Below are 25,086 nucleotides of genomic sequence, written 5' to 3' on the forward strand. Positions count from 1 at the left end.
TCTTGAAAATATACATCGTTTCCTTGTAAGAAAATCATGACATACTGAAATATTGATATTGATGAATCATCTCAAGGGAAACTTATTCTACCTTCAGTTCTCAAAATAGCAGTTTAGCACTGCAATGATAAAGAATTTCAGTTTCTATTTATAAAAAGTGATTGCTTCTACAGATTTCTCCATTTTGAGGGTAGGAGGCACTTCAAAATGTTCTACTTCTTCAAAATAATTTTTTCCAATTTTCTTAAATTTTAACTGTTTTAATAGTTTTCATCCATGAAAATAACTGTTTTGTGTAGCATGCAAGTTAAAACAAAGCTGCCAATGAGGAAAGTTGCGACAAACAATTGTTGCTTTCTCAGGAAAGAACAGAAGAAGTCAAAGTGAAACACAACTCTATATCCTTAACATTTCCTTATGCACTACTGATTTTCCAGGAAGTGAACAGCAGGAGTACTGCATGAATAATGCAATGATTTCAGGATGTTATGTCAGATTTTGCACAAGTAGTGATCGTGCAATCTGAACTTAAATAATTCTACATCAAAAATAGAAATTCATGTCATTCCAAACAAGTTCTGAGCACAAATGAGGAAAGGAACAGTAACAGATGGATATAATGAGAGGTTATAATAAAACCTTGGACATTTAACTAAAGAAAAAGCCTTCAGAAATAGTAACAAACATACAGACTGACATACTATTTGGAAAACATTGCTAATGTCTTTGAATGAGTGACATATAAACTCATTACATCCATGTTCTAAGCAGTGAAGGCTCGTCGCATTGCAGCTGAGTATGTAATGCACTCTTTAAAAACAAGACTGAGCACCTACCTAAATATATATATATATATATATATATATATATATATGCAGCTTTCTATAACATATGCTGAAGAATACTTTATAAGGGACATAATTGTTTAAAAACACATAAATTGGAATGAACGGGTTTGACCACATAGCAAACATTTTATAACACTTTAGAAACCCTTCAAAATATGCAACTCTAAAATCTCTTACCTCCCAAATCTGTCCTTTTTGTTGAAGTCTGCTCCAGTATTCAGCAGAAGATTTAGGCACTCCAAATTCCTATTAAATTAATGCAATATTGCTTGTGATTGCAGATTATTGCAATATTGGCCTTTATAATGCGAGAACTGCATCTTAGATGTTTTTTTTTTTTACAACTAAACTATATGAAAACTTTTGAAAAGTATATTTTCTGTGAATTTGTATACGTAATACACATTTCACAGTTCCAGAACCAAAGCAGAAAAGAACACAAATTATTTCATGACCACATACATATCAAATGGCATGCATAAAGGGCATGGATGTTAACTCTTCTAATAGGAGACTCAATTCTTAAAAAAATAAAATGAAAGTTATACCTGAACCGCACATGATTTTTGTTACCAGGATTCCAACACAGAAACAAGTTTTTAAGGTATATATTTGAAGCTCAAATGTAAGTTATAATGTAATGCAAATATTTTACTTAAGCAATTCATTTTCAATACAACATGACCACACTAACAGATGTATAGCACTACCTCTTTAAACAAAATCTTAATAACTTTTCTAAATTGTAGATGAATGAGGGAATGAGTCACAAATAATGTGTTTTTATACAGAATGACAGCATTTTAACCTTAATCATTTGTAACAAGAATGCACGTATCAAGTAACTTTCCACTGAGAATGATTATTTAGCAGTATTACTTAAGTAACATTGCAATAGAAAATGAAAATATCATTATAATGGAGTTTTTGTGTCCCACAAAGTGTATCATGAGATTTATTACCCAATTCTTCCAGGCAATTTTGAGTAGCTGCTATAGATAACCTACAATACAATAACAATAATCAATATAGATCACAACTCAAGTGATCTATCAAGTAGTTCTGAACCACTTCATCCATCTAAACTCTGGAATTTAATTACAGTTTGTAATTTTGCTTGATTGATCTTTTGTTTGTGGATATGGTAAAAACGTATTTCCCAAAGTTGCTGTTTTTCACCTCATGTCCTATGGTGACCTAGAAGCAATTGTATCATCACCCATGGGAAATTAAAATAAAATCCAGTTCATCCCCAAGCATAAACCTAAGATAAAGCTGATGATACCTGGACACTGTACTCCAGTAATTACTTATACAGCTGAATATTTAATTAATTTTTATTGCTTGTAGATGGAATCCATCTTGAAATTATTTTCGCATTTACATAATTCCAAGGGGAGAGCATAGGAGAGATGCAAAGAAGAAAGAATAATAAAAAAAAGGAATGATCAGCAATTAAAAAATGAACACTAAAAATAAAAGCATGAATGCTTTTTACATACCCTCCAGCTGCAGCTGCATGAAGACAAGTTCTGCCAAAGTCATCTGGGGTGTCTATGTCAAAACCTATAAATCAAGTATTTGTAAAGCAGTTATGCAACGCAGGCTTTCACAAATCTGTTCTCATCTACCCTTAAGAGAAATGCTTGCAAAGCAAACTTAGCAGCTACTCGAGAAAAAGCACTGGAAACAAGATTAATTTGAAACTAACTGTTGTTACTTGCAGTGTTTTGAAAAGCACATTCAAATAAAACTGAAAGGGAAAAAGTAAAACAAAATTTGCAATGTTGAGGTAAGAAGTTATGTTGTTCCTTATCTAATTTAACTGCTAGTATTTCTGTATCATTTCGTACTGGACATAATATCCATGAAGATAATAGGAAAACTTAAGAATAAGCTAGAATTTCTACATGTTCTGCAGATAATTTTTGTTTTTGTTTTATTTTTAATAAAGAGGGAGGTATCAACACTACCAAATCCAGAATCAACTTACATTTTATCTTCCATTTTAGCTCTCTAGTGTCAGGCAAAGATCTTCACTAAGCTGGAGATCCATATTGAGTTACCATTATAAGCTTTAACTTTGTCCTGACATTTCCACGAGAAAGACTGTCCTCCATGCATTATTATTTAAGTAACTAAAAACTGACTGGTCAAACTTATCTTTGTTGTTAAGATAGGTATTTGAAAAAAAAGCTGTAGCAGGAGAAGTCTAAACAGTCAAAACAAATGGGACATCTCAAACGTCTCAGCCAAATTGTACATCCAGGACAACCCCTCTTTCCCTCTTCCAAATGAAGGGATTTTTCTTAGAATTTGACACCAATCAGCACACACGTACTCTTCTACTCATAAACTTCATGCTCCCCAATGATTCTTATCCTGTTGTGCTGCAAATACGGAATTTATAAAGGCAGCACCTGAATTATACATCACAGAGTAACACATGTGTTGGAAAGAATAAGCAAGGGCACAAACTCTCTCCTCTGGGCAGTATTAGCTACAGAAAACAACCCACAATACTGACTTCTGTTTTAAATGATCACACAAAAATCAGCATGAGATTCACCCAGACAGAAGCAGTAATCAAGTAGAGCAATTGAAACTACTTTCCATCTTAACCAGAACTTGGACCTCAGAACTGCTTCATGCAAATAAAACTTCCCTGATTCCATTCTACATGCTCACCTTCACTTATTTTAAAGCAAGAAGTTGCATTAACAATAAAACATCAATGCAAGTTTTTAAATGAGCAGTCACAAAGTCTTCAGAGCTATCAGGCTGTCTGCTATAGGAATAGACAGGAATAAACCAACCTGTACAAAACTAAAGACATCATGGCAGGGACATGAAAGATGCTAAATAGAATAATTAGAACATTAGCCTTTCTTTTTGAAGTCGTATTATAGCCTGGACCAGTTACTCTATCACTTTGACCAACTTAATACAATATTTGTAAGTTACAGAGACACTATTTCAATATGGATTGTTTTTTTAGGTGGAAAGAAATAACATATACAGAAGTTTACTTTCACTTTTTCTACAGTCCATTAAAACAAACAAAATACACACTGTTCCCAGGCTATTAGTAAACTCTAAAGATTCCTGCGTGTTACTAAATTAAGACTTAAAAGTTATTCTATGGAATAAAAATGAATTATAAAGCCATTATAAGACTTTCAAGAGTATCCTACCTGATGAAAGGAGCTTTCTGCAGCAGTCTGAAAATCCACTTAATGCTGCCAAATGGAGAGGAAACATCCCATGTATACCCCGCCTAAGATACACCATAATCAGGTATCACAGTTTCATTACAATTGAAATAAGACAAACATGACTATGCCAAAGTGAACGTGTATGGCTTGCTCACCAAACTACCTAATTAAAATACTGAGCCATAGGAAAACCTCACATACTAAATGCATTCTTATTAGGCAGGGTGTACTAATTCAGTGCAACAGTCAATAAAAACAGAGATTTTATTTCAAATATATTGCTTTACAGAGAAAAAAATTCCCTTTTGTACAGATTGTAATGTATTGTGCAGATATGTAAAAAGCACAGTACAGGATAATGCAGAAAATATTTCCTAATTCAAATTTTAGACAATATGAAAAGATCCTACTAGACTTGTTAGTCTAATAAACACAATTCTAAACTCTCTCAGCTTGCACTCATGTCAGCAAATGTTACCTACTTTGCAGTGTCAGCACCACTCGTAATCAGAGTGTTGATTAATAGCTCATGGCCATATCTAGCTGCTATGTGCAAAGGAGTATTTCCATTCTTATCTTCACAGTCTATTTCAGCTCCTATAATGTAAAAAGTAATAATTAACTAAGAATACATGTTGGCATGCAGATGCTTCTGTTAGAAAAACAGCACTGATAATAATTCCAGCAACATTAATAGTTGTTCAGTAATAACTGTTCTGAATTTAGTATTAACGATGAGCAAAACGGAGAGAAGCATTAAGCTAATATGGAACAAGTGTTCTGCAACTCTGGTTATAAAAAACAAATTAGCTCTTTCCGTATTCTGAAAAATAAAAAGCTCTTCAATGCAACTTTTCAAACTTTATAGGCAGACATACCAGACTCCACCATTAACCCAACTACTACTTGGCAATGGATATGAAAGAAACTTTCAGTATGCTGCTATCAATACAAAGAAGGAAAATATATGAAATACAGGAAAGATGATGACAGATCTACTCCTTCCCACTTTTTTTTTTTTTTTTTTTTTTTTACCATTTTGAATGATGGTTTGAGATCTTGAAAATCTACCGTGGATTGCTGTCATGTGCAAAGGTGTTTTCCCATCTTTACTCTGCAAAAGAAAAAAAAGAAAAAAAGCATTTGCTTATGTCCAGTAAAAGTAACCCATCGGACCTGACCTCTACTCCCTCCTTTAAATTCTTCCTGTGCAATTCTGAAAGATGGATGCTGGCAGTTAGAAGTCAGCATGACATGAAAAACTCTACAAAAGAGGTGCTCTTAATCACTCCTTCAGCTCCGAGTGACAACTCAATGATGCCCCTTCACTCACAATTATTCTTTTACGATAATCGCTCTCAAGGGGATGTGACAGAACAACAAGCCTCTGCCCAACTCTCCCCCCACCTAAATCTGAAATAACACAATGCTTCTTTACATAAAATTTCTTTCTTGAAAGAAAACAGCTGTATTTACTATGGATGTTTACACATTAAAAAGCTCCTCTGTTCCACCAGAAATTCTGTAAAATGATACTTGTAAGTAATTTATCACAAACCACAAGTAATGCCTGGGTAGAACTATTCAACCACAATAGGTATTATACATTTGAAATACATACCAAGTGTGCACTTAGTCACTCACCGAGTAAATATGCTCTTCAAATAGGCCAACAATAATGCATAAGGGACTTGCAATTTTAAACAGCACAATCTAAATGCACTTACAAAAACAGGTTTTTTTTTCTGTTGTTATTTCTTTAAGGTAACTTTCTTTTTTCTGTACTTGATCATAGGTAATGGGAAAGCTTGAATGCAGAAGAATTTTGACAACTGCACACAAAAATTGCACTCAAAATAAAAGCATTTTTGGACTCAGTGCATCTTTACATTTTAAATATTGGCTTTGAAAAATAGAAAACATTAAAAAAATCAAAGTTAAAATAAGTGAAGGATGGGAGGGGGAACATAAAATATGAACAGATGTATTGTCATAGCTGGCTGCTGTGCAGAAATGCCTTCCATCTTTACTCTTCCTTTGGAAACAACTGACAAAGCCTCTAAGGATGTATATGTTACTGAAAATCTGCTATGTTTTAGATGACCTGAACATGGAATTGACAGCAACGTCACTGCAAAAAGCAGTACATATTGCCTAGAACAATGTGTTTATGGGAAACATTGGCTTCTCAGACATAAACTGACAGAAATAAAATGCTTTATGATGACAGCTATGTTGTCTTCAGATGTTTCAGCTAGTAGATTTTTTTGACAGCAAATAACCCAAACGACACATCCACATCCACATATCCACAACAGCAGCAAAGAAACACTGAAGAAGAAATCTAAAGCCACTTGAGGGACTGGACAATCAATTTTACTTCAAGAACTTCTGTACTGAAGGACTTAAAAACTGAACAAATATAACATAAGTGACAATTTCTCCAAGCAAGCAACCTTTTTTTTTTTTTTTTTTAACCAAGAGAATTTTCTTGGAATGTCCACCTACATAGGAGTTAAACTCCGCTCTCTTTATGCAACCAATAATATTTTGCATGTCCAAACAGTTTCCTCCTTTAAAAAAAATATATAAATAAAAATGTATACACTTGGTGTCTCTTTCCCTCACTTTTTTCTTTCTTTCAGATAAAGAAATGTAAAGAAATACGACTGTATAAAATAAGCTTAGTTTGAGCGAGTGACCAGAAACTGCTTTGGTAAGTAACATTCTAAAATTTAAATGGCGAAACTAAGAAAGTAAGGAAATACATCAGTCAAGTCAACAAGGCACAGAAGAATTTCAGGGCTTAGAAGAAGAAACCTGCAACAGCACTGGTTGAATGGTGCTAAAACTATCTCAAAGGAGAAGAAAAAAAAGTAGATCCACGTGTCACTGATAAAGCACCTCACAGGGACTTCAGGAATAACCTAAGGTGGCAGTATTAGAAACTAAGTAGTGTGGTGATCGAAGGAGAACCCTCAAAAACAACATAAGATCTTGCAAAGGACAGCAAAATAAGCAATAAAATAATCTTGCAGTGCAAATGAAAAAACACAACATAATCAATAAGTCATTTTTCAAAATACATTCTGTTCAAAATTAATTTAGAAAGAAATGTAACACAGATTTGTAAGACATTTTGCATTCTCTACTGGAACTACTTTGTAAGAACTACTCTGAACATCAGCCTCAGTATTTGGAAACTGAACAAGCTTCGTTTCAATAAATACTTAATAGGAAAGCTCTAAAAGCATCCAATTCCAACTCTGCAACTGATTATCAGCCACACAGATTCTAACTTAGTTTCCCTTTGCCGTTTTTAAGGATTATTCTGATTAAATCCAAGATTTATCTTAATAGTTAAAGGAACCATGAAATCTATGCTTTGGATCCAGTAACTTAAAATCAAATGGGCAGGACGGAAACATCTGTCTGATGTCAAGGAATATTTTGCCACCTCCAAACAACACTTCACTCACATTATAAGCATCAAAGAACTCAGAAGCTTTGTCAGTCAATTTGAATATATTAGCTGCTCTTTGCACAGTTTCTGATGTTATTCTGTATTACTACTAAATGTAGTCAGTATCTGCGGTGTACCATACGTTAAACAAAGGTTAAAGTTCAAAGATTACAATAATTTTTAGCAGTGTTTAATTATCCTAACAGAACACTGAAAGTTTTCATTTTCAATCCTAGCCTACAATTTAGGTGTATTTGTAAATGAACAGCCAAAAACCCAAGACATTGCTGGCTGCACATTTTTCTGTCCACACCACTTCTTTCTTCTGTATCAGGAATGCACAAAATCATGAACACTGCAAACCAAACAGGGAAACAGTAATTCTTTGCTTGGTGATAGTTAGGTTTCTTATCTGCACATGTAACTTATTTACATAATCAAAAGTATATTTGACATTGTGACAGAACATACATTACTGAGCAATGTGGTCTTGGGAATGTAGGACAGAAGACAGCTCTGCAATACTAAATCCTCTGTCATATCCAGCCTGCGATATCGAGTAGAAAGCTGGCAATGAGAATAAATGAACTGAAGCCTGCAGATTTTATGAGAAGCTGGCTGAAAAGCCTGTAGCACAGCTCCTTCCACCTCCAGGGCAGTTTTGTGATGAATTTTTTCCACAACTGAGTTTAAATACTTTTTCAATAAATGATCTCCACATTCAGATATATGTCAAAGTGAGCAGTAACATACATCTAAGATTTTTCCACACTATATTTTTAAATTACCCCCAAAATTTCAGTGGGCTACATATTTTGTACTAGCAATAGATATATAATTGTATTTTAGAATTAGTTACCTGAGAAGTAGTGCAAAGCTCTCACATGAAAAGTGAACCACAAAACAATGATTTTTAAAAGAAATTTTAATTCTTCCAACTTTCACCTCTCACCCAAATAATACTGAAATTAATATATATATCAATAAGTGCAGAATAAAGAAGATATACAAATAAACTAAAGTAGTAGATACTTCTCTTCCTACCACATGTACAAATAGATATGTTACAAGAAGAACAACATTCAACATAGTCATTTCCCACTTCCCCCAGCCCGATACCTGTCAAAACATTGGACACTGACACTGAATATTGCTGAACATAATTAAGCTTTCGTTACTAGAGTCAAAACGAACTTCACACAAAATAGGAGATCTCATCTTTCTCACACACCTTGAGACCTTAACCTACGCGCTCAAGAAGATAATGTGACTTTTGTGTTATAGTTTGTTTTTATAATTGGTGGATTAGAAACGATCTCTTCACTAAGACTGGATTCTAAAGAATATTCTGCACCAAAGAACTGTGACCAAGAGTGTTATAAGTATGTCAGCTCTGTTCATAAAGTTTTGCTGGAATATCTGTTCAAGACTTTCCATTAGCCCAATCTACTTACCTTTCTAACTTTAATATGACTCTTCCCTCCCAGATTTTAGGATCTTTTGTTGGAGGAGCTCTCCAACTTATCCTGTTCATACATATTTCTCCGAAAAATCTTGAATTTCTTTTATGTTGCTTATTTATGAGAAAAATATGTAATTTTGTATTTTCATTATGCTCTTAATCATATAGACAGAATCAGGAAAACAAAATGATAGGGACTTCTGCCAATTAAACGTAGCCAGGATTGACTAGATAGTATTGTCAACTTTCATGATCCTTTTGGGGTTCTTACTGTATCCCATAGACAGTTAAGATTCAGACCAACTTCCTTGAAGCAACTGTCCTTATTTTTTTCTGCATTACATTTCACAGAAATATTACACCAGTCAGTTGGAACTCCAATCACTGCCTCATCGAAAGCTTTAAAAATCACTTCTGAAAAAGATGTACTACATTGTTAAGAGCGAATGGATGGTTTTGGATTCACCTACCTTCATATTTACATCTGCTCCATTACAGACCAAAAGTTCCAAACACAGTGCTCCATGTGTTGATGCAGCAGCAAAGTGCAAAGGTGTAAACCCCTTTTCATTCATTTGATTTACATTAGCACCACAGTCTATGAGTTCATTCACTACAACATCTTGTCCATTGTAGCAAGCTACATGAAGAGGAGTATTTCCATAGGCATTTGGTTCATTCATCTGTCAGCAGACAAACAATCAAAAAAATACGATCAATTAGTTGGCAAAAACCTGTTTTACTGTAGCATTTAACACAAAGAAAATTTCATAATTTCATTATGTTTTGGTATTTTTTCAAAGCCAGAAATTAAGAGCAAGTTCTGGATGTACTGCTTTGAAACAGAACATGAGGTACGATTGCTTTTCAGCTGAGCTAACCTCCTTCAATTGTGTCCATGCCAGTTTCCTGTACGGAGTATGTAACTTGAGAGAAAACATTAAAAAAAAAAAACAACCCATAAACAGTGGTTATTTGCACTGACACTACAGCTAAGAGCTTAAGCACTGCAGGACATCAACATTTCTCAACAGCATTTATAGGTTTCCAAAAAAACAGGTGTCAGAAGGACTGAGTCTCTCAAAAGTATGTTTGAAGCATTAAATATAGAACTCCTAGATGTAGAATGTGGACATAAACACAAAAATGCAAGCTGATGATGATAATGATATTAAGGAACTGAGTGTAACAGGAATTTGGTTATGAACCACTTCTAAAATGCAAATTCAAATGCTTTGCAAATGAATTATAATATTAGTGCCATTGCTTAGGTAATCATGATAAAAAACATTAGACTTGATCTCTACACTGAAGACTCCAAAGTATTTTGTTTGGAGGTGGAGTGCAGGGAATTAGAACTCGGGCACAGTGTGATACTAAATTCTGATCTACTTTTCAGGATAGAAGTTCAGTGGCGTTATTCAGCTTTGCAAGACTAAATACAATGCACAATGTACCTTCCTTACATGGTTTCACAGTTCACTGTTTACATACTTTCCATGTGCAGGTACTGTGCAGCCTTTTAATTTACTTTGCATTTCAATATTAATATGGCCTTTCTTATTGTGTTATTAAAATTCCCAATAATCTGTATTATTTCCCAAAATAGAGGTGGTACATACATATGGAATTCAGTAACATCCACATCATAAAAAGAACTGAGACAAAAGAGTTTTATTTCCCGCAGTTCCAAAAGGATGTGTGGGGCAAAGCCAGGAACGGAATTCCTATTTCCTTCGTTTCAGTCCAATACATTAGGAGTCAGAAATAGCAAGTGAACAAAATAAAAGTAAGAAACACAAAGCTATTTCTAAACAATTCAGCAAAAATTGCAAAGCTCTGATGTTACCTGGGGAAAATAAGTTTTATAACAAAAACAAAGTGAAACAAAACAAAAACAATAACCACCACCACCACAAAAGTATATGAATGAAGATACTTGGAAATATTTTCTGTTTTCACTATATCCTAAAGAAGCATGAAACAGTGTGCTAGAATACAAATAAGAGCATTTAAACAAGAAGAAAAAAAAAATTGCTTTTATTCTTTCTTACATCAACTCCAAGATCGAGAAGATATTTGACTACACTGATCATCCCACTAGATGCTGCAGCATGTAAAGGTGTATATGATTTCTTGTCTTTGCATGTTACTTCAGCTCCATGGGCCACAAGTAATTTCACAACTTCGATATGACCTAAAAGAACAGACAAAAAAAAAATGAAGCTGCATTTAATATGAGCCAGAATTGTACAGTTATTATAAGATGAACAAGACACTGACTCATTTGGATCTAATCTGGAAAGTAAAAAAGTGTTTATGTTTTCTAATTCTTTTGTGGAGTATAGAAGCAACACACAATATCCATCCCCACATGAAGGTATTGGAACATAAACTCCCTCCAATAATTATACCATTTAGTTCAAAATCAATTAAGTACATGAAAAAATCTTGTCCTCTGCTTATATTGAAGAGGTTTTTTGAAAATTCAAAAACTATTGAGGTGACTTAGCTTTGTCATTATTTGAAGTCACTGCAAATTTCAGTTAATGACTAGAGAATCTCACTTGCAGACTTCCCTCTTCATCACAACTGCAGATACATTAAGGTTTCTAAGGCTTTCAGCACAAACTTTGAAAGAAACATCATAATCCAACCAGAAAAGAAGAAAAGATCCTATTTCTGAATAAAACCACAGGCAGCCCAGCTCAGTGGGTGGCATCTCTCCCAGCCATACAATGCTGCTGCAAGGCCCAAGTCAGCCCTTCCCCTGCTGGCGCCTGCTGGCTCCAGCACCAGCCTCCATCAGGCCACCAGGCACTGTGCTCCAAGACAGAAGCCATGAAAATAAGCTAGTCAAATCTTTGTTCTTCTTGCCGAGTAAATCTGTCAAACAAATTACCACTAAGAATATGAGAGTTTATGCCACTTCAATAATCATGACAAAGTTTACAGAATTGAGAAAACTTATGGTAAATTAGCAATGATAGATGGAGAGCTTTATCTCTGCCACTGACTTGTACAGAAAGAAACGGGATTTTTTCTTTCACCTTTCAAGTAAAACCTTCAGTCTATTTACATAATAATTATTTAAATATTAAAAAACAACAACAACAACAAAATCACACAAAAAGAAACAACCACAAAACTTACATTATGCAAATTCTTAAGTGCAACACATCAAATACAACATTCAGTTTAGGTGCTTCATAAGCAGTGAAGCTCTGCTTTTTCAATGACTAAAAGAACGTGCGTAAGTTTGGAAAGGAAATATCTACCCAAGGGAATACAAAAATGCTTTAATAAATATTCAGTCAACATGCTGTGTATTTTATGCTGCAAATACAAAAAGATCCTCACCTAGCTATACAGAGCAATATGAGGTGCTGCAACTCTTCCCTTCTGAACTACTTTAGTATTTTAGAAAAGACAGAGAAATAAATTTAAACACGATACTCATCTTGTGACCCAAATAATACAGGCACAAAAACGAAAACAATCCCTACACCAGAGAAAGAAGTACAAAGGATATTGTAAGTGATGAAAAGAAGAGAAACACAAAGTGGTACAGAAGTAAATATTTAAAAAAAAAAAGCACACACACAAGAAAATCCCTGACCTGCATTTAAAACGCAAGCAGCAGCCAATGGAAGATACTCAAACAGAAGAGCAGGGCACTTCACGGAGGAAGTGAATGGGAGTCATCCCACACACTCCTGTGGACAACGCTAAGACTCACAAATGAAAGCCCACTGCTTGCAGCGTTGCAGCTAGAGAGCAATGGAGCTGGGTGAAAAGCAGGAAGGAAGGGAAACAATGGCTATAGGCCTATAAAGTTATTTATAGTAGTGTGACGAAAAGCACGTCTCTTTTACTCTACAGTCTATTTTATACAGTGGGAAAGTGTTCAGTTTTCCTCCTAGAAACTGGAGCAGTGTAAAATGGCTTTAAATTGTGAGAAATGTTCAGTAAAAGAATTCCCAGTTAATAGCCTACAGAATAGCACTAACTAAAATTGGAAAAAATGTAGCTTATCTGAAAAATAGAAGACTTTTTCCACCTGGATGAGCACAAGCCAGAAAATATGTCTGTCCTCTCACTGATGCTTGTCAAATCTCTGCCATCTCATGCATTGACTTTCATTCAAAAAATTTTGCAAATAATCGCCTTGAGGTAGTTGAACAGCCTGTCACAGAAACTGCATAAGAAATTGCACAGAAGTCTACAAGTAGATCACAAAACACTAATACAAAATAATCCAAAGAACATCAGAACGATAATGAAGATTGTTCTCCAAGTTCTCTATTAAACTGGTACCTGTACTTCAAGTGCAACGTTGTGGAGTTTTAAACTATAACTTAAGAGCATTAATGCTGTCACAATCTCTTCACAATTTACTAGCATGTATCAGTCTTTTCTTCTGAAGACTGTTCTTTCTTGCATTTCACAGGCTTGTTTTACATTGCTACTAGATTACTTCAGATCTGTACTGGCAAAAACAGATCTTAAACAGATAAGACAAATGTGAAATTGGCCTTAAACAGAGTTCTGTAAAAACAACAGTTAATTGTTTGTTTTTTTTAATGAATCCAGATATTTCTGAAATGACTTTTACAATCACTAAGACCTTGCAAGCGAGCTTAAAACTGTAAATGAAAGTTCATTTTTCATTTGTAAAGAACAGAATTATCAGTCTTTGGACCAAAGCATACTTCATACAAAGAACAACTCATCATCAACCCCCTGAAACTCAGGATAAGTTTTTTCATCAAACAGTATTTAAACAGGGTAAATTTACACATACTTCTGCTCTTTGGCTCTGCTCAGTAGGTAAGTTTGAAATTGCATTTCCACTTCCATGTTATTGCTTTCATTTCCTCTTTTATCGCAAGACTGGGAAAGCAGTTAAAAGATACTTGATGCCACTTCTTTTTGTGTAACAGCTGAGAAATGCATTTAATTAGCAATCTTAAGTCTGTTTTTAAGAAACTCCTCCCCCACCTTGCACATACACGTTTGCAATGCATTATGCTTATTTATAAGCAATTGTGTAACTTGCAATAATGAACATGAATATTAAACTGCATTTTCAGGGATATTTTGTCTAAGATCAGACTCTCAAGAAAGAATTATCCTAGACTTAAATAAATAAAGACTTAAATAAGTCTGTGTATTCTCCCAGTTAAAGCACGTTTGTTTTTTTGCTGTTGAGCAGATACAATTGAATAATATTCATTTTACTCATGGAAAGGGCAGTCTAGAAATTATTCTTCTTGCATGTTACCTTAATTGTTTGTCAAAACAATCAAGCTGCCCTTTATAAAGCACAGTTTAAGGTTTTCATTGAGACAGAGGATTTACGTGCTATTTTTCTCTTAGTCTAACTGAAAGAAGAAATCACAAAGGTTTCACATCGTTGGATAATCTCTGTAAAGAATAGGAACACGTTCTTCTCAACTTCTGTAACGTAATATCACATGTATAGAAAATATGTTTTCCAGGGAATTTCTAATCTCAGATATTAAAAGAAAATGCAGATTCTCAAAACTTAAGAGGCACAAGAAATTACATACTACAAGGTCTTAGTTCTGCAGTTCATATTCAAAGAAATTTCCAGGTGTGTAGATTCATAGAAGACTGATGCTACTGCTTCTACTCTTTCCACTTGGCTGGATAAGATAATGAAACAATAAGCTAAAATAATGAGTAACAAACAAGATAAAGGAATCAACTCAACTGCTCTCCTCTTGAAATCAGTACCAAAATTTAGCTGATCACTTTTTTTTTACTACCAGAATAGTAAACAACTGCTAATACATACATACCCATATATGCTGCCCAATGTATAGCTCTTCTGTCCTTCTTGTCAAATGCATTAATATTGGCTCCTCTAGACAACAGTAAGCTGACCATCTGGGACAGAAAGGAAGAAAAGAAATACTCTATTCAAAATGGAAAACTCTGTTTAAAGTTAGACAAAGAAAAATAGCTGGAAAAGACAAAAAATGTATTTATTTTCAAAGGACTTAAATGTGCTGTTTTTTAAAAAATATTCCTTGTACTTAAAAAAACTTGCCCAACCACCTTGACAAAAATAACAAATTGACTAAGTCCCTTAATTCAATGTTAACAGAAACATTTGTAAGTTAAGTAGGGCAAATACGTGGCAAATACAGAAAAGAAGAGATCCTCAGACTAAGGGGTGTACTAAAGGTAATACTAAATTGGCAATTCTATTGCCAAGTTTGTCTCCAATCACCTATACACACGTGTCACTTTCAGGGTTTGAAAACTGTTAAGTTCATTACATGTATTTTCTCCCCTTACAGTCGCAGCATGTTCCACGTGTTCACTGTCTATTGAAAAATATCATTTTTTTTCCATTTTCAGTTTATTTATTATCAATTTAAACTCCACTCAGGCAAATTTGCTTATGTCAGAAAGGTGAGTACTGTAATAACCTCCCTGTACTGTATTAAACATTAGATGATGTAACACAACCAATCTGTAGACACACGCATGTAAAAGACAAACTAAAATATGAAATAGGAGCTTGGTTTGCGGTTTTTGAAGGGATGGGAGGGGAAAACACGATTATTACCCAAGAAATAAAAAATTAGAAATGTGTTGGACAGAACGATAAGTAGGAAACAAGCTAAGATAATTAACTCATACCTCAACGTGTCCACTGAAGGCTGCATGGTGCAACGCAGTTCTACCTGCCCGATCAGACACATTTACATTACTCAGAAGAGGCACCAAAGCTTCGGCACATTTCACAGCTTTATTTGCAGCTGCTATATGTAAGGGTGTCTGCCAGTTTTTATCACGAGCATTGACATCTGCTGAATGCTTTAGCAACACCTGAACAGCATCCTGAGAACATTTACAAAAAAATAAAGCCACTTAGTAAAGATTTCAGATGTTATATGTTAAATCCAAATATACATTAGTGTATACAAACTACATGCTATATATAACGCATAATGGAAAACAACTATCTGTAACTTGTTCTCTTGTAAACATTCTTATTCCTTGACATTTGTACTACCATAAATCCAGACTTGGGATCTTCTCAAGGACATGAAGAACATATTCCCTACAGATTTCAACTGCATCAACCATTTCCCAGTCTTTTTTCCAATTCCCCAAACTAGCAGGCAAACTGTTTTGTCAACACAACTAATTTACAAAGCTCGATAAACCTCCCTAGGACTTCCTTCATTACCAAGAATTAGTGACATACCATAAACCTAAAATGCACTTTCATCTATTTGCCGAGCAAAACGTTGGAATTGAAAAAGTCTAGAAATGGCAGAAAGACAGAGTAACTTATTAAATGTACATTTAAAGAACCACAGATAAAACAGCACACGGTCATAAAAGAGTTGCAACATATACTCTTGCAAAACTCCTGAAAAAACGTTTCAAAACGTTACACCAAAATCCACGTCTCAAAAAGATTATTCACTTCCTTTCATTAGATGCAAAAGCCATGAAAACTTTATGAATAAGATAAACAAATCCAACTGAAATATGTGCACATAACTGCAAGGCAGAAAAAAAACCTCTCACTGACATTACCATGGTAATAAATACTGCACTTTACATCAACTCCGTGTCCTTCCCACAATTCACTAACTGCTTTAAGTGAATTTCAACTCAAACACTGAGCACAAAAATAGGTCTCTCTGAAAGTAATGCCTCCTATTTATTTCTATGAAAACTACAATAGATACAAGAATATTGACAATATCAATAGAGCAGTTTTACCTACATAATACTGCTTTTCAACACAGCCACCACCATCAGGCATAAGCTCATTGAGATGCTCTCCATGTTGTGGTGTGACAGCTGAGGATGGTCTGAACTGAAATGCATCACCTACCACCTCACTGCACTCACATCTACAGTTTAATCTCCATAAACGTTCAGCAAGCTTCAACAAATGTCAATGGGTGCCAATTTTTCCACATGGAGGAGTTGAATGACCTTCCTTTGCTTCATCTGCACTTCCATGTCAGATGCCATTTTGTCAGACTTCCTGGAAAGGGAATATTGGTAGGAAGGTTCAACCTCTACTGTCATACCACTGAAATCCACCTCTGACAACATGGACCAACATATTAAGATAAGAGGCATTACTTTTGGAGCATCCTTTGCAAGTAGCTGGCACACTGAACTTCAAATATGTTATGAAAAGCAGGTTTTGGAAATTTCAAATTAGACTGAGCTACAATAATTAAGTAGTATATTCTCAGCCATGAGCAGAATGCAAAGGAACATTGATAATATAATTTATATCTAATTAACTGAATTTTCTTCTACTTAAAAAAAAAGAAAGCAGGAACAAAATAAAAGTGACAATACTGCATCAGAAGCTCGTAACTTAAGTGTGAAATTGAATATTTTCTATTCTCTTAGAGAAACTTCATCAGACTTAATACTTCAAAATTTAATCAATATTTTGATCTGTTGGCTATTTTGAACCAAATCTAAAGAAAAATTATAATCAGAATGAGGAAATTTTAAAACAGCTATTAACTATTTTGCAGAAGGAAGCACCATAGTAAAATAGGAAAACAATAATAACAATAACAATAATTTATCTTCCATTTCTCTGTGTATTTAATGACGTGCAAAAATTAGCAAAACTGCTTAGATTTTCCCAGGAATGCACATATTAAGGCCTAGACTCCTGCAGTGTCGACAGGAAGTTGTTTGAACTCATGCAGCTGGCAGCAAAAATCCAAAAATCCCAAATCCAGTTATTTTGCACAATGCAACGTCCTTGTTTGATCGCAGTGCCCTTGCTTCAAGGGTAAGACCACATGCTTTGTTGAAACGAGTATCGAGAACATTTTCATCTAACAGCTGAAAACTTCAGATGAATGTTAGATGAATACAAAGCAGTCTCTACACATATCAACCATCGCTGCATCTGCATAGTCTCCAATGACATGCCATGCTTACAAACAGAAAAATTTGGTAAGAGCCTGTCAGTGCCACTAGGACAAATCATCTGATTGGTTTACAAGCTTTGCTTGCCTTTGGTTAACATTTTTTTCTTGAAAATATTCCACATTTTTAAAAATGAACATGATTATGTTCATTTTAGTTACAACTTAAGTCCAGTTTTAAGTGCAGCACTCCTCTCTGCACGCTTTACTGATTTAATGAAGATTTGTCCCCTTGGGGAATGAAGTATCTGGTGCTTCAGCGAGCTCCCAAAGGAGCAGCCTAAAAATACTACAAAAAGAACAAATAGTGTTTCCTACTAAGGGCTCCCTCAGAGAGCCCTGCTTTGAATAACACAATCACCACATAACATGGCTATTAATGCTAGCAATAAAATAATACAGCTTATCCAAGGCAAAAGCTGACACAGTGACTGTTTAGATAGTTCATGGATCAAATACTTGAAGCTCAGTGCTTGCAAAAACCACACTATTCAATTCCCTCTTCTTCTCAAGCAAAAGTTCGCACAGAAGCATAAAAAAAAAGCAATAATAATCAGCACAAAACCAAAACACTTTTACTTTTGAGACATACTGAAGTGAGCATCAATGTGAGTCAAGATCTCAAAGAAGATAGCTTTCTATAAACTCTTCCACAAAAGCTCAGTATTTTCTGCTTGTTTTGATCTTGTACAGGCATTTAAAATTTTTATTAGGACATCAACAATAAAGGAACTATAACAAACATACACTTAAATCACTATATTCCCATAGCTGTGTTTCAGGCAGGCTTCAAAAATGTTCTAAATATTTCATTTACAAGTTTTGTTTACAGTAGTATCATTACTCATTAATGGAGATTTTTTGTCTTTTGTTTCTTAAATATGTTTGCAGGTGTCACAGAATCATATATTTCTTCAAGTCTGAATAGACCAGTACGAAAAAAGACAGATTATGCTGCAAAAGCCATATTAAATCTTATTTCATCTCTAGTTCGCTCATACTGAATCACTCCGGTTACAAAAAACGTGTGCAGGAGTTCAGGTTATTACATGCAGAATCTTTTCTGCTAGGAAGATAGCATTTAATCAAAGAGCAAAGCTGAGAACTGTAAGTTTGTTTCCCCCCTTTCTTCCTACGCAGACATATGAGATATATACACACTATCAGCCTGTTAAACAAACTGTTGCAAGTGTTCTGCAATTCAAAATGTTTGGAGTAGTTGCATTTTGTAAAAACTGAACAAAGAACAGCAGGTACTTTAAGATATTCTAAATTAATACAAAGCAGTTTAAAAGAGAAAAAAAGCATACCTCACTACAAGATGCCACAGCTCTATGTAAAGGAGTCAACCATTTGCTGTCTTTGGCATTAACTCTAGCTCCTGTAACAAAAAAAATGTAAGAACAGAATTAAACAACATACCTATAAAAAAGAATTAAATATTCTTAACTACTGCGAGAAAACTGTTGGAAGGTACTTATTTTAGGATTATTTGTATAGCATACTGACAAAAAAAAAAAAAAAAAAAGGAAAAGGAGTCTTTTCTTTAGCTGAAGTCTACCTTTTGAGAAAATTCTTTTAACACAACATTTGTAATAATACTCTTTCATCAAAGTGAAGTCATTTTTTTTCACATTTTTTTTAGATGTAATACTCTACGCTCTTCTACATTTCTAAAGTCTGGTAAGAAAGACAGATTCCTGAATGGAGATCCAGAACCAAAAATCTCTTATTTCACAATGTAATGAAATTCTTCAATTAATCAGAGGAAGAAGCTGCAATTACTCCCCATGCCTCCAGTTTTCTTGTCACTGTTCAGTCTACTGTCTAAATATATAACAGAATGATGCTCCCTCTACTACTGGAGATTTGGGAATAGATCTTTACTCCATCAGGTCACCTAACCCACCTCAGCTCCTCTTGAGGTTCCCTTCCTGAGTCAGACTGTAACCACCTCACCACTCTGCTTCTAAAAGTGTACCCAAGAAAAAGTTGCCCTCCATAGGAAAACAGATTGCACAAACATCTATTAGAGATACATGTCTAATTTAGGATTTTTTTTTTTTCCTTAATAATAACAGGAAAGACAATTTGGCAACTTTTTCCTGAAGGAAGCAACTTGCAACATGGTCAGAGCGTATCTCTTTCTCAAGTTTAAAATACAGCTGTTATTTCAGAACCAACGTCATTTTTTGTATGGAAAGAATAACAACAATTTAAAAAAAAGGATGAAAGACCAGCAGAACACGAAATGTTAAATGGGTTACTGGTCAGAATAGTCAGCTGAGAAATGGGGTATTTTGATCTAAGTCTCCCAGATCTGTACCAGTAGTTAAGTCCTTCCCAATCCAGGTAATCAAGAAACGTATCTGTGCATACAAACACACAGTCGTATATATCAGCAAAAAGAAGATTTGGAGTCAATTTCATGTTTATCATTTTGTGGTCAATTCTTCCTTTTCTGACATAAGAATACAACATAGAAGCTAAAAGTGGAAACAAACTCTCACTTTGATCCTAGATCTTCTAAGTACCAGACAGAGCCTGAGGCTTCTACCTGTTGGCTACAATTTCAAGGACTTCCTTCTTTCCTTGTCTAAATCTCAGAAGCTTTAGGTCTCATTTTCCGAGTGCTAAAGTTTCTGAAAAATAAGTTTGAGGAAAGGGGAAGAAAGTTCAAATCCATTTGAGAAATACATATCCTAACAAAATTTTAAGAGACTTTATCTTAGCATTAAAATCTACTTCCGTTAATCATCATGAGGACCTGATACACCACACCAAATGTACCATAATGTACCATATTGTATCTAATTCTGCACAGAACTCAATTAAACAAAACAAAACAAACTGATGGCTCTAAATGTCAACAGATTCGTTTTAGAATTTTTGGTAATCTTTTCCAAAAGACAATAATATGAATATTATCAATTATGATATATCATACAACTGTATCCAGTTCTTTTGTCCATCTTCCAGGCTATTTTTAGCCACTTTTTGGTTTTAGCAGACAAGTCAAAAGCAAGAGCCAAAATGGTGCTCCAAGCTTCATACCTAGAGCCAACAACCAAGAATGAGGAGTTTCAAAATCAAACTGACTTTTATTTCTAACTTCAGGATACAAATGTCTTTGAAGTGTTTAAAGCAAAACACTCTATAAGGGGAGTTACTAGGTTACTAACTACTGTTTTGATTTTCCTCAGGAAAATGCATTCTCAAAGTCTGAGATCAAGTCAGATCCACCCAGGTGACCAGGCACGAGATAGGAGAACCACACCCAGCAGAAATGCATATTTCCATTGCAAGAAAGTGGCAATTTCCTAAATTCTAGTGAGAATGTGCTTAGAGTCCAAGTTGTTTACAGGCTCAGCCAAATAATGTATTTCTGGTACATTAACACAGTGACAAAAAAATCCCTTAAGAAGAGACTAGCAATAAATATAAAAAGATAAGAGTATTTTCTCAGGGGTAAGTTAATTAAAATTATTAGGACTAAAATACCATTATTAATATCATATATATTTTTTGTTGTTGTTTTGCTTTGTTTCTGGTAGAAAAAGAATCTAAGGAAATTTGAAGCAATAGTTAAAAGTAACAGGGCCCCTCCAAAGAACAAAACAATGACCCTGCTCTGTAAGTGATCTTCCATTCAAAGAAGAAAGCCTAGGTTTAGGCCTTGCCATATTTATCAAATAAATATAATATCCAAACATAAAGTAAGCCATCTTTTCAAGTGCCCAAAAAAATATATTCTCTTACAAAGGTAGAACAAAGAATTTCTGACAAGAGATCTGCATCTTTGTTGCACTCATCTAAGGAAGAACCATCAAGTTTGCTTTTTCACAACGAACAACTCTTAATGGAACTCCAAAAAAAAAAAAAAAAAAAAAAAATCTCTATGTAAGCACTATTCATGTAGGAATGCTGTGGGAATCAGGAGAGCTGTAGCTCTACACACTTTAAAGAAATACAACAATCTCAATTCCCCTTAAATTTCTCCAGCAAGACATGCTGCCAAGAATGATTTACATTTCACAACACAGCTTTTCCAGATAACCCTGTATCTGAGGACAGTCCCCCTCTAAGTTATCCTTTACTCCTTAGCAGGTGGTTGGGAGAAAATACTCCAGTTCTTCCCTCCCTCTCCTGATGCTCTGCACAAGATAAAGCTCCCTCAATCCTGTCATACCATGCAACAGGGATGAACTTTACATCCTTTACCCTCTGAACCCCAGATCACTGCAAATAATTGTTAGAAAACATATTACACCTTTAATGAATTGTCTTTTTAAAGATGATTCGAACACATGCATGTGTATAAACCACTGGATTGTGTTACCTCTATTGCTGCTGCGCTAACCAGGCCATCCCTCACATTCTGAATGCCTTCTAATGCAAGTTGGGCAGCAATTTGTTCTTTCAAAAGTGAGATTCACACCTCAACCCCAGTTTTGTAAAGACTGGATATTCCAGACCCCAGGGGCTTGATCCTAACTCCAGAAAACTAAATTCATCAATTAAGATATTTTCTCTCACCATTTAAAGCTATTTAATGGTATTTTATGAATTTTCTTTACAGCTCTATTATTACATCCTTTGTTAACAGCTGACACACTTATTAAAACTTATTAAACTTATTAAATCAATATGTATTAAATGTTTTTCTTTTTTTAATTTGATTTCTTGTAACGCTGCAGAACTTGTAGGAAAATGATTTGGGGGCTTGCAAGAAATATCAAATACAATGCCAGACACAACCATTATCTTTGCTTGAACTTAAAAACTGGTTATGTAAAAGCAACTCTCCTTTCAAACTAACCAATTTATTCTTCTGTGTCTGCATACTCAATTGCAATATTAAGCAAAGTCTTCCAAATCTAGATCTAGAAAATTATATCAGGCCATATCCATATGTCACTCATCACTCTGAAATATGTTTCTGAAGCTCAGTTGTTACTTCACAGGTTTTAATATCCTTGCATGTGAGTGGGAGTTAGAATCTCAGCCCTTCTCTTGAAGGGACATCAATGAATGGTAGACTGGACAGGAAATTCTGCAAGAAACAGCCACACACCTTCTTAATTCATGAAATGCAACAGAACTGTACGTAGCTCTATCACCAAATCACCTCTGGTTTCCCCACAGAACAAATGTTACTAACTTTCGCCATGAGGTTCTCTTGCTCGTTACCAGAAATCCAGAATTCTTCACAATTGTAAGTTTCCTCAGAAGACTGATATACGAAACAGCTACAGCAGTTAATGCTTCACTGCCTGGAAATAGATTCAGAAAAGGAATACAACAAATACTGGCAAGACATTGTCGTCTTTGCTCACAGTACTAGTTTAAAGTACTGAATTTCCTTGCACCATTCTGTCTGTTTGTGACCAGTATTTTTGGACTCTTAAGGACAATATTTTCCTTTAATATTGCACAAGATGTGTTAGAGATTGTACACTATCATAATATAAGCAAGTGAAACAAAACTATTTTCAGTCACATATATGTAAATACGGACACCTGGTGTTCCATATTTGAAACTCTGAAAGAATGTTTATTTAAGAGTGAAAGATGTAAATAAGATGTTTAGAATGTATTAAAAAACAAAAACTGAACAACCAACATGATTAACATCTAGAATACTGAAACAGTTTTAGAAATTATCTTTGCAGGAAGAGGATGTTTCCATATATAAGTTGAGAATAAGCAGTAGTTCACATTGCAATTAGATTCTATTTAACTATTGTTTGTATTGGTTTTCAAACTTTTCCCTTTTTGAATGATCAACTTTTTATCTAGGACCGTGAAAATACTTAAAAGTAGCAGGCAGAAACAGTCAGAGTTTACTGCAGAATGAACAGATGATGAAAACTTTTCCTCAGACAGAAAAATATGTGAATACTTGGGGGAAGATGCTGAAAAAAATACAAACGTAAAGACTTAGGATGACAATTGAGGAATCTAAGTAATTGCTCATTGGAAAATCGGAAACTTTGAAAATTATTGCTGCAAAAATCATGAGTAAGACTTAACTGAGAGATAGCTTCTACCTATGTAGGGGGCAAATGTGCAATAGAGGATCTATAGAACAGTGAAACAAAAAAAAAAAAAAAAAAAAGAGAGGTCTGGATTGTCTTGATCAGCCACACAGATGCTTCAACAACCACCTTTATTTTTATCGTTTACAAACCCAGAAGAAAACAAACAGAAAACAACTGATAGATCAGGAGAAATGCTGGAAGAAAAACACAGTCAAGTCAATGCTACCCTCCAGAACTTGGCTGCCTTGTCACTACAAAAAGTCAACTTCCTCTCAGAACTTAACAGCTTTTGCTATCTCTCAGTACATCCTGAAACTTCTGTGAGTAGCACAAGTTTCTCAGACTCCAGGAGCCAATGAACATCCATACATTGGTGGACGAGAAGCTGGACACGAGCCAGCAATATGCGCTTGCTGCCCAGAAAGCCCTGAAACTGTGTTCTGGGCTGCATTAAAAGAGAAGAGGCTAGCAGAGAGAAGGAGGTGATTGTCCCTCTCTACTTGGCTCTTCTGAGGCCCCATCTGCAGTACTGCCTCCAGGCCTGGGGCCCCCAGCACAAGAAAGATGCAGAGCTCTTGGAGCGGGTCCAGAGGAGGACCACTAAGATGATCAGAGCTGGAGCGCCTCTCCTATGAAGAAAGGTTGAGGTAACTGGGCTTGTTTAGCTTACAGAAGAGAAGGCTCCGGGAAGATCTCATTGTGCTCTTTCAATACTTGAAGGGAGCGTATAAACAGGAGGGGGATGTTCACGAGGATGGATAGCAATAGAACAAGGGGGAATGGTTTTAAACTGAGACAGGGAAGGTTTAGGTGAGATATTAGGAGGAAGTTTTTTTTACACAGAGGATGGTGACACACTGGAACAGGTTGCCCAAGGATGTTGTGGATGCCCCATCCCTGGAGGCATTCAAGACCAGGCTGGATGTGGCTCTGGGCAGCCTGGTCTGGTGGTTGGTGACCCTAAACATAGAAAGGGTGTTGAAACTAAATGATCATCACGGTTCTTTTCAACCCAGGCCATTCCATGATTCTGTGATACTTTTTCCTAAGCTTCATTTCATCTCTCAAAAAGAAGTTAGAGCTGCTTCTTTCGGTAT

The 25,086-nt window shown here is 35.0% G+C and overlaps 1 protein-coding gene across 2 annotated transcripts in view; it reads right to left on the reverse strand.

The window, feature by feature from the left end:
• The window catches only part of ANKRD28 (ankyrin repeat domain 28), a 108,568-nt gene that overhangs the window by 19,121 nt on the left and 64,361 nt on the right, over positions 1 to 25,086 (reverse strand). For both annotated transcript variants that reach the window (XM_085226292.1, XM_085226291.1), the window contains exons 4-13: positions 19,259 to 19,329; positions 15,664 to 15,864; positions 14,814 to 14,901; positions 11,043 to 11,185; positions 9,459 to 9,671; positions 5,099 to 5,177; positions 4,546 to 4,660; positions 4,043 to 4,125; positions 2,351 to 2,414; positions 1,026 to 1,094 (exon numbers count right to left, since the gene is read on the reverse strand). In XM_085226292.1, the coding sequence (XP_085082418.1) occupies positions 1,026 to 1,094; positions 2,351 to 2,414; positions 4,043 to 4,125; positions 4,546 to 4,660; positions 5,099 to 5,177; positions 9,459 to 9,671; positions 11,043 to 11,185; positions 14,814 to 14,901; positions 15,664 to 15,864; positions 19,259 to 19,329 (1,126 nt within the window). The remainder of the gene's footprint in view (positions 1 to 1,025; positions 1,095 to 2,350; positions 2,415 to 4,042; positions 4,126 to 4,545; positions 4,661 to 5,098; positions 5,178 to 9,458; positions 9,672 to 11,042; positions 11,186 to 14,813; positions 14,902 to 15,663; positions 15,865 to 19,258; positions 19,330 to 25,086) is intronic.

The sequence above is a fragment of the Meleagris gallopavo genome, chromosome 6, assembly GCF_905368555.1.
Source record: "Meleagris gallopavo chromosome 6, MGAL_WU_HG_1.1, whole genome shotgun sequence".
Taxonomy (NCBI): domain Eukaryota; kingdom Metazoa; phylum Chordata; class Aves; order Galliformes; family Phasianidae; genus Meleagris; species Meleagris gallopavo.